The sequence below is a fragment of the Trachurus japonicus genome, chromosome 4, assembly GCF_045865225.1.
Source record: "Trachurus japonicus isolate A0001 chromosome 4, Traja_1.0".
NCBI lineage: Eukaryota > Metazoa > Chordata > Actinopteri > Carangiformes > Carangidae > Trachurus > Trachurus japonicus.
This window is the reverse complement of record NC_140910.1, coordinates 30,548,522-30,559,543: the sequence shown is the minus strand read 5'-3', so window position 1 is coordinate 30,559,543 and position 11,022 is coordinate 30,548,522. Positions and strand designations below refer to the sequence as shown.

Sequence of the window (11,022 nt, the reverse complement as noted above, 5' to 3'; positions counted from 1 at the left end):
GTGATATGTCATTCAGCCAGGGTTTTGCTGTTTGGCCTATACAGTAGACATGCATTAAATAACCCCCCACCCCAACCCCTCACCCAGGAAAAGGAAATATTTTTCAATCCGTTTATTTAAAAAGGAGTGCAAATACCGCGGGAGAACATTGGTCATGTCACTGACATATTCTGGAGTTACGTTTTTTTTGTTTATTTATAAGTTTTGCAGTTGTTTTCATCACATATTGTACAAGTGAAAGAATAATAACTAGTTAATCTGAGTATTGCATCATGCTGAAAATAAAAAAAAAACACATTTTTCAACTCAGAACAGATTCTGTCGGGTTGTCGCTTTCAATTCACTACATTAACAGTGTTTAATATTCAGTTCATACACTGTGCATTTTAGCAAATTAATGCAATTACTGTGTATATGACTGTAAACCACTGGTGCAACAGGACACTGTGTGAAACCAACATTTTCTGAACTGAGTGAATTGAAAGCAAACAAAAACAAAACAAAAAGAAAAAAGAAAAGAAAGATTAAACCCAACCCTTCGTTTTATACTCCACATTTAACTATCACATAGAATACCTGCAAGAGTTAACAATACACAGGGTTATTTATGTAGCTATAATCAATACCTAAGTGCAGTCTAGTTTGGCACAGTTTCTGATTATTATGAAAGTGTTCACTCACTTCATTGTTCAGTGTAAACACAAACTACCACAACAGGTCGACGTCGGCCTGCGTACGACGGCGTCTACTCCACAAAGAACTGAAGAGGAGTACGAGGCAGCGCTGGGGAATAACGTGATGATTATGACGAATAATTATCTCTCCATTAGTCATTTCTCCATGAAGTTTAATGAAGCCAATAAACTCAAACTGCTCTTGACAAACACAGTGAAAGCCTGCAGAGACTTTAAACCTCCCTCAAGTCTATTTTAATAATATTATAATATGTAAAACCACAGTTAGCAGCTAAATTCATCTAATTGGGTCAAATTGCAGTGTTCATACATTGGTTTATGAAAGAGCCTCAGAAAATGTTATTGTGCTATTTTGGTCTGAGTTGTTGTGTTTATTTTCAGAAGACATGATTCATGACTGATGGAAAAAGAAAGGTTTATATTCTTATCTCGATAATATTGTCCGTCATGTCACCCAGCACTGAGTAGAGGTAAAATAATTAGCTTATCATGATCATCATCATCCTCATCATCATCATCCGGTCCCTGTCGGTCCACTGAGACACGTCTTATCTAGAGGGATTGCATGCACGGAGCTGGTGTAAGACAAAAGGAAACAGTGGAGCGAGCGCGTCGCCCCGTCCTTTAGATTCACAGTATATTCAGAGATGGTTCAAAGAGGGGGATGAGTGGTGTGTTTTTTTTTGTTATTTATACAGTATAGGTCCAACTTTATGTCCACTGACGTCTTCATCTGGTCTGGTGGTCTGGTGGTGTCAGACGGACCGCCGCTGGCCTTGTGCGTGCGCCCGGTTCACCATGTCTTGGTACATCTTGGACCTGAGGAATCGCGGGTAGGAGTCCTTCTCCATGAGGCTGTAGACTTTGGCCTGGACTTCGTTGAGGCTGGTCGGGGACGGATCCTCCAGGCTCTGCTTGGTCTTCTCTCTGGTGCGGTAGTCAATGTTGACCTGCCACGAGACGAGAGGCAGAGCAAACAACTCAGATACACAATAAAGTATCATATCATATCGACAGCCATACACAGTAACAGTGTGTGTGTAAGCGTAACTAATGCCCACGGCTGTGTTATCAGGATTGTTTTGACCAAACACTGCAGATCCAGCTCCACTGAAGCTTAAACAATCACTGCTTTTCTATAGAACTCACTGTTTATTTATTAACTTGCAGAGTATAGGTCATTATAAGTTCAATTTTCGTGTTGGGCAATTCAAAAACCTCATCCGTTTAAACCTTCATCAGGCAAGTGATAATAATCGTTAGCTTATTTTTGACAAATAGAATAAGTTGTTTTTAAGTTTAAGCTCAATACTTAAAGCATCGACAAAGAACTTATTATTATTACCTATAGAGTTTATTTTGGTGCCCCCTGTGGACAAAAGCGGTAGTGTTTTACCGGAACGAAGACTGCATTTCCCATGAGCTCTAGTAGTTATTGTCGTAAAGACGCTTATCTGGCTTGCACGTGCCGTCTCTGGTCTGAGTGCCGTAAAGTGTGAAGTCGGAACTCCAGCTCGGAAATTTCTGACATCATAGCGCTCACGCTACAGGTTAGGCACTGCGATGTGTAAAGTTGATTTTTTCTAACCAAAACCTTAAAGAAGGTGGTTTTACCTGTTTAAACCTGACCAAACATTCTCTATAGCAATTATATATATATTTTTTAAAAATGCTAATTTTGGCTAATTTGTGATGTAAAATGTCAGGAACAACTTAGTCACATACACACACACACACACCTCTCTGGGTGCCTGAACATCAATGAACTCCTTGAAGATCTTGTTTGCTTTCGTCACCAGTTTGGCCGAGCCCTTGATTTTCTTGTACTCCTCGCAGGCCATCCAGAACTCGATGTTCTCGTCGCTGAACTCCGTCTTGAGAAACGTCCGGAAGGCAGCCAAGCCATCTGAGTAGAGGAGGAGGAGGAGGATTTAAAAAAAAGGGTTAATAATAAAAAAGGAGGTTATGAGAACTAAACACACACATATAAACAACAAAACGATGATTTACATCCCAGTGTTGCACCTATTTCCTGGCAGCAGCTCAGAAGTCCCTCCTCCATGTGATGTGCTATTTTTCCAGCGTGGAGTAGCGCTATCATGTGATGTGTGATAATACACTTAGTCCTATGTTGATATTTTTCCAGTGCGCACACACACACACACGATGCACACACACACAGAGGAGCGGGAAATGGTTCTTATATTATCTTAAGAACACAAACAAATCAGAACAGGAATCCTCCCACAAAGAGCTCTTTCTTTTTTCAGCCTCCAGTCCAGATAAGTGATCAATTAATATCTGTCCGTCTCTAATAACACAGATGGGGGTGTGTGTGTGTGTGGGTGGGGGGGTTGTGTTTTTCTACGTCCCTGTGTCACGTTGACATGTTATTTCCATTGCTCTCGTTTCTGCTGTTTACCTAATAAAAGCCGGGCCGAGCAGAGGGGCCGGTCCATCTGTGCATATTCAACAGCATTACTCACACAGAAAACACACACACTCAGACACACACACACACACACACTTTCTCATGAGTGTACACACAATAACATGCAGGTTGCACAACACACACACACTCACACACAAACAAACAAAACAGAAGAAATCCCTAAATAACACAAGAAGGCGGAAGTTACAGGCACAAGGAAATTTTAGAATGAGTAAATGTTGAGACACACACACAGACACACACACCCACACACACACACACACACACACACACGCACACACACACACACACACACACACACCATGATATCTGATCTGTTGTGAGCAGCTTTTATATTATACCAGTGTGTTGAGTCTGTACATTGTTTGCAAAGCCTGTAGTTTAGAATAATATTAACTGATATTGTTCTGTCCACCATTGAACAAATAACTTGGGTTGGGCCATGGGCTTCCTTTTTTTTTCTTTTCTTTTTTGGCCGCTTTCATGCCGGGAATGGGCTCTACAGCTCCACTACTTCCTGAACATAAGGCAGCTTCTTTATTTCCTGTCTTCAGTTTGTCCAAATATGTAAGACAGGAAATAAAGGAGCTGGTTTAAGTTCAGGAAGTAGTGGAGCTGTGCATATAGAGCCCATTAATACTTGTGAGTTGTGAGTCCGGCCGCATCGGATCCGGGCTTCAACACCTAGGGGTCGGACCGGGTCGGGTCTCGTCAGCTCCAAACAAACTCGTCTACGCCTCGTTAACAGACCACAGTCTGAACTCAGGTGAAAGAATAACAACAGTCTGTGTAGCCTACAGATCAGTGGCCACTTCTGATCTGTATAGGCTACAACTTAACCCTTACATACTGTTCGGGTCAAATTTGACCCGTTTTGACATTTGACAGCAGAAAAAATACCCTAAACATCATTCTTTTAGGCTGAAATTTTATGACTTTTCCTAAAGTGACCCAAAATACACAAAAATGAAAATATTTTTAAATTGTATACTTTTGAACAGGTGCTACAAATTTTTAAACACTGAGGCTGTTTCGGGTCAAATTTGACCCGCATCTGTTTAGATGGATTTTAGATCCACCAGTGTGGGTCAAATCAAGGAAAATTGTGGTTTTAGGGAATCTTGAAACTGTGGAACTGTACAGGCCATGTTTGTGTGTATAATTTATGGGACAGTGGTGACAGAAACAGAGTTCAAGGGGGACTTCGACACTGTCACGAGAACTGCCTGTGTTCCCACCACATTTGCCCAGGTTCCCACAGAGACAGACACCTTCTGGTCTTTGAGGGGGCATGGGGGAACCTCGAAACAGTGAAATAGTAAAACAGCATAGTAGTGGTCATATATGGTGCACAAATGGAACAGAGGTCATCTGAGGTCAAGGGGTGCCTTGACACAGACACGAGATCTGCACCTGCAAGCACCTGCACCTGCAATGTAATAAAATAATCTATAAAGTAACAAATTTGAATCAATTTGCGTTGGGATGGTGGTGGGGGGTCATGACATAGAGGTTCCTGAGCTGCCATTTCAGTGACTGACATCATGGCAGCAAGACTTGGTACAACAGGCCCTTTATCTGATCTCCCAAAAGGAGGAGGTTGATAGTGATTTGGTGGAGGATGTGTCAGAGCAGGAAGACAATGCCAAAGAAAACCATATTATATATAAAGCAGGGAGAGTGCATTTTTTTATAATAAACATTTTATTATTTAATGTTTTCGTGTTCTAAGTGGTAAATGTTGAATTAATATAGATAATTATGATTTCTTATGATATAGCATTTAGCTTATAACATATAGCACGTAATGGTTGCAATGGTTAAACATGGTCATATTATGAACTCCAACAGTTCCACAATGTTCATGCCATTTTAAAATTCAATGAAATATATTTAAATCATTGTGGCTTTTATGTGTTTATGTCTTCTGTAGAACAGGATGTAATACTGTGTAATAGTAGAAGTTTTTCTCCAAAAACGAGCGTTGTAAAACTTAAAAAATGCACTCTCCCTGCTCTCTGAATTTTTTTTTAACACTTAATCATACATTAATTTATGTGTCATAGGCTATTTAAACATTCTAAATAGATCTGTAGTTTAAAATTCAATATAGACACTTACTATGAGGGAATTCTTGGTCCGGGTCAAAATTGACCCGAACCATACTGTGAAGGTATCAAATTTAAACAGTATGTAAGGGTTAAAAAAGTCCTAGCGGAAACACTGAAATCATTAAACCCATGTATTGGTGTATTTGGTGTGTCAATGTAACTTTCATTATGGTTTATTTATAAATCAGAGATGCTAAATGTCTATACAAAGAAGGTCAGACAGAGGCAGGTGAGGTAAGTCAGGCTGAAGAGTCGGCAGGAGACTACAGGTGGATTAAGAGTCAGTCTGACACAGTGAGAGTCGGCGCTGCTGGGGAACTTCTTAATGAAGTGACAGGAGACCGTCGGTCCACAGATGCAAGCTTAAATACATCAGAGCAATTAGGAAGCAGCTGGGACTGATGGGGACAGTGCAGGGCAGCTGGAGACCTGGGAGTCCTCTGGAGGCCCTGCCCTGAAAACAATAACAACAAGCTTCAAAACAACAGAGAGAGGGAGGGAGAGAAAGAGCAAAGGGGAAATTCTGGAAGATTCTGATTTGTTTTCGTGCAACTTGCACTTAAAGGTTTATTGAGTAGGAATTCCCCCCATCTAGCGGTGCAGTTGCATATCGGAATGTATATGTGTTGCATTCACGTGAAATCGGGCAGACGTCAGACAGACAACAGACGCTGCATGTAACAGGATAAACAAGCGTCTATGTAAACGAGTGGTCCGCCAGCGCGAGGCAAAACAATACAGGCATGACAATATGTTGTCATGGTGATGTGGTATTGTTTATCTGACCCACGTTTTACCGTCGAGTAAAATGACATCCGGTTGGTTTGCCGACGGCTGTCTGCCTAACTGCACCTGAATGCAACACCAGTGCCTCCGTCCTTCCTCACACTACACAGTGGTGACAGTTTTACGAGAAAGCTTTCATTTGTATGCGGGTGTGATTCGACTCAAGTGAAATACGTATTTATGAAAGCAATATTTGATTTTTGCTAATAAAAAGCCGAATAAGTTACACACTGGGGCTTTAAATCTATACAAACTCCCACCCTGGGACAATGTGCTAATGAAGCAGCACAACACAATGTCACATAACGTCCTCTGTTCTGCTGAGCAGAGATGTCAGAGCTGACTGTGCACAGGTCACACAGTCAGTTTTACACAGTGAAGGGCGACACTGGAGACACTGTCCCTGCTTTTAAATCAAATTAAGGCCAATGTCAATGCAATATCCTATCAAGAGAACATTCAGTGCTGCCTTCTATCGCTCTGACTTCACTTATGTAATGTATGTGTGTGTGCATGTGTGTGTATCGATGTACATGTCGTAGCTCACCTCCCTAATGCTTGGTCAATTGAAACAGGATACGCAGGTGTATCTCTGCCTCGGGGAGGGGGGGCTCTATTTTGGGCTCTCTAACAAAACTTCATGTTTCCCGTGGGCGACATTATCTTTTCTTTCTCATGTGTTGCCTTATGTCACAACCCTGACCTGAACATAAACAGATAATGTTCTTGAGGATGTGTTGTAATAATGGACTTGACTCAGTTGGATAACCGTCCAAAGCTTTGAGAAATAAGGACACAACACAAATTGGGGATTTGTTGTGTGTGTGTGTGTGTTTTCACTTTGGTTGTGTTTGCTTGAGTTGGACACAGATGGAAAGACGGTCTGAAAAGTGTTGGCAGTCAAGACAACACACTTAGAAATGTCTGTGATTAGAGTTCAGTCTCTAAACCGCTTAAATCCCAGAGGACGGCACCGAGACAGAAATGAAGCACTCGGCTTAAAAAGATGAAGAAAAGCATGAAAAAGTGACATTTGCAGATTGAAATTATAATCTATCTTCATCTCAAAGTCTTTATTTGCTTTTTGTATTGAAGCAGTTTTTCATTGTTTGGATGAATCACAAGCAGCTTCCTGTTTCTGATGAGAGTTTCTTTCTTGTTCTTCCAGTTTTCTTGTCAAAGTTTCAAAGCAAAAAGACCCGTGGCCCAATACTCTGTCTGGTAACGTAACGTTCTGTTATTATCTCATAGCGTGGTGAATGTGCAGGTCACAACTTGTCCACCAGAGTGTTTTGGAGTTGTTGGATTGTGTATTTGATGAGTCTGATGAGGGAAACCAAGAAATCCCATTAGCCTCCGTAGCGTAGCTCTGAGCAGCTCGCGGCTCTGCTCCGCCGTTCTAAAAATAGCTTGCACTGACAATTAAAGGTAACGAACCTACTGCTAAGACTATAGGGATTATGGCAATGGGCCAATTTGCCAAAATGTTGAACTATCCCTTTAAACAATGCTGTGATGTGATGTTCTGCCTGTAGTCGATTTTTTGCTGGGCATGTTATACCGAACTTGTTTCTGCCTGGCAATATTTTGCAAGCGCACCGTTGCTGTGGCACCACCCACAACGATTGTGATCGTGATTGGTTGAAAGAAATCCAAACAGCCTTGGGATCAGTAAAGTATATCTATCTATCTTTTCCTCCGATCTCAGAATCGGAGTCGGTCATGAGTGAGACGAATCTCCATGAAACTCTTTTTTTTTTTTTTTATGTGCTGATTACGTAATATGCATATTTGTCAACGCTTTGTTATGTTGTCATGGTAAATATTACATGCTAAGTAACAAGCCTGCAAATGTAACAAACCGGTAGATATACCGTTGTGATTTAAGCAGTTAAATAAAAAGATGCCATTCATATCAGTTCAAGCATACGGAAGCCCTAATGGGCCAAGTCCGTATAAATTTTTTTATTATCGTTTTCTCGTGATAACGACTTATTATTTCGTTATCTCGAGATAACAAAGTTTGTTTTCTCGTGATAACGAATTAATTTATTTCGTTATCTCGAGATAACAAAGACCGTTTTCTCGTGATAATGAAATAATCATAGAATGTGTGGTTGACATGGTTGCCTAGCAACATGTTTCCCCGGTGCAATCGCTTCTGCTTACGGGCAAAGTCCTTCTGTTACGGGGAAGTAGCAGCTGGTTAGCCGCTGTATGTTCGTAGCAGGGGGCTACTACGTATTAACTGACTCGCCGCTCTGTGTGTGTGTCGCGGTGATAATTTAACTGTGAAAAGTAGGCTACAACACACACAACATAACGTTACAGCCGCAGTGTTGTGAGTGAATCATGTCGGGACAACCAGGCTTCATGAATCCGCTTCACAGACCCCGGTGCTTGGCCGCCGCCGCCGCCGCTGCTCTAGTGGCGGCCGGGCACCGGGGTCTGTGAAGCGGTGAAGCAGTGTTGTGAGTGAATCATGTCGGGACCAGAGCGATTGCTGGTCTGGACAACCAGGCTTCATGAACCCGCTCCACAGACCCCGGTGCCCGGCCGTAGGTGGCTCACACACCCGGGGAAGGACATCCTGGCAGTGAGGGTGTGTGAGCCCGGCCGCCGCCGCCGCTGGTCAGTGAGCTTCGCCTTCCCCGCCGTAGCAGCAGCAGCAGCGGCGGCGGGGGCGGGGGCGGCCGGGCTCACACACCCAGGGAAGGCCATACTGGCAGCATAGTTAAGAGGAGAAACTTTCTGCTTCTAGTTTAGGAGCAGCGCAGCGGCTCGCGGCTGCAGCTCTGTTCACTTCATACACTGACTCCATTCTCAGTGTATGAAGTGAACAGAGCTGCAGCCGCGAGCCGCTGCGCTGCTCCTAAACTTATCAACAACTTAGAAGCAGAAAGTTTCTCCTCTTAACTGCCAGGATGTCCTTCCCCGGGTGTGTGAGCCACCTACGGCCGGGCACCGGGGTCTGTGGAGCGGGTTCATGAAGCCTGGTTGTCCAGACCAGCAATCGCTCTGGTCCCGACATGATTCACTCACAACACTGCGGCTGTAACGTTATGTTGTGTGTGTTGTAGCCGAAAAGTAGGCTACAACACACACAACATAGCGTTACAGCCGCAGTGTTGTGAGTGAATCATGTGGGGACAACCAGGCTTCATGAATCCGCTTCACAGACCCCGGTACCCGGCCGCCACTAGAGCAGCGGCGGCGGCGGCGGCGGCCAAGCACCGGGGTCTGTGAAGCGGATTCATGAAAGCCTGGTTGTCCCGACATGATTCACTCACAACACTGCGGCTGTAACGTTATGTCGTGTGTGTTGTAGCCTACTTTTCACAGTTAAATTATCACCGCGACACACACACAGAGCGGCGAGTCAGTTAATACGTAGTAGCCCCCTGCTACGAACATACAGCGGCTAACCAGCTGCTACTTCCCCGTAAGCAGAAGCGATTGCACCGGGGAAACATGTTGCTAGGCAACCATGTCAACCACACATTCTATGATTATTTCATTATCACGAGAAAACGGTCTTTGTTATCTCGAGATAACGAAATAAATTAATTCGTTATCACGAGAAAACAAACTTTGTTATCTCGAGATAACGAAATAATAAGTCGTTATCACGAGAAAACGATAATAAAAAAATTTATACGGACTTGGCCCTTTAGGGCTTCCGTACAAGCATGATCTAATATCATCATAGAATAGATAGATGAGCAATTTATCGAATATTGGTTGGTCACAGTATAGCATGAGTTATTGCTTGTGTTTGTTGAATTACACCAAAGATAAGGAACTTGAAAAATAATTGCAATAGGATTGAATGTGCTCTGGCTCCTCAGGTGTTTTCTTTGATATGTCAGCTCAGTGTGTTTGATGCCACTGATGACACAGTGAGATAACACATGTGCAACCCTGTTTGTATAGGTCACACACAATAGAGAGCATGTAAGTGAGTCTGGACCAGAGGGAAGGTCAAGTATGTGACTCATTATGCGGTAAGGAGACCTTACAACACAGATCTGAGGCGCCTTACATAAGAAAGGCTCGGTGTCAAGTGAAAAATAGAAGCTATTACAGAAACAAGGTTTTACTGCTGCGTTTGGGTGCCGCCGTTAGTTTGGCCGTTCGCCGTAGGGAAGAGAAACATGTCCTGTCCACTTACATTTGTGAGCGAGGAGGTGATCGAACGACTCGGACCATCGAACCACCTCGTCCGTTGATATCCTGTTAAGAGAGAGAGAGACACAGGAAGTGAGACGCCAACCAACCGCTGTGCTTTTCATTCATGCATTTTTAACACACGATGGTACAGTATGTATTATTGAAGGGTGGCTGAGTTTAATGTATGATTTATCTCCTGCTCGCAGCACTTCCGTCACTCGAGGGGGCTGCAAAGTAATTGTAATGTTTTGGTCACATTTCCATAGTGATGGGAACAGCCGACCTTTGTCTGCACTTTAATGTTCTATATGAAAGGGAGGTGAAAACACAACGTCTTGGAGATTGAAGAAACACATTAACATGATTGTATCCTATGTGCTTTGTCAGAACATTAGATGTTTAGAAACATGTCAAACCTTTTACCACAGTAGAGCTGATGATGTAATGATGCGTTCAGGTACATAGCTGTGTGACTTTGCATGGAAATGGTTGCACTGACTTGAAGTGGAAGGAAGCTCCAATATGTTTTGATTGAAATATATCCAAATTAAGACATATACAGGCTTAATCACGCCAATTACAGTGTTTAATACATCAATGTTGTCTCTATAATCGCCGCAATAACTATCAAGTCTGGACAGGAAAACACAGCTCTGATTGATCATCTGTGTTTGGCTCAGATAGTTTTTCCCTTCAGAAGTTTGAACAGTTTTAATTCATTTCATAACTGCGAAGACCAAATGTGTTATTTCACACAACAGAAGCTTGAGTTTAAATTTGTCCCACTGAAGAAGAGGAAGAAGAAAAA

At 42.8% G+C, this 11,022-nt stretch overlaps 1 protein-coding gene across 2 annotated transcripts in view; it reads right to left on the bottom strand.

The window, feature by feature from the left end:
- Positions 1-865: 865 nt before the first annotated feature.
- LOC146989173 (regulator of G protein signaling 8-like) overlaps positions 866-11,022 on the bottom strand; it is a 29,024-nt gene continuing 18,867 nt past the window's right edge. The window contains exons 3-5 of one of the 2 annotated variants that reach the window (XM_085775159.1): positions 10,216-10,277; positions 2,435-2,601; positions 866-1,645 (exon numbers count right to left, since the gene is read on the bottom strand). In XM_085775159.1, the coding sequence (XP_085631285.1) occupies positions 1,451-1,645; positions 2,435-2,601; positions 10,216-10,277 (424 nt within the window). In that variant the 3' untranslated portion in view covers positions 866-1,450. The remainder of the gene's footprint in view (positions 1,646-2,434; positions 2,602-10,215; positions 10,278-11,022) is intronic. The other variant, XM_085775157.1, reaches the window with a different exon arrangement.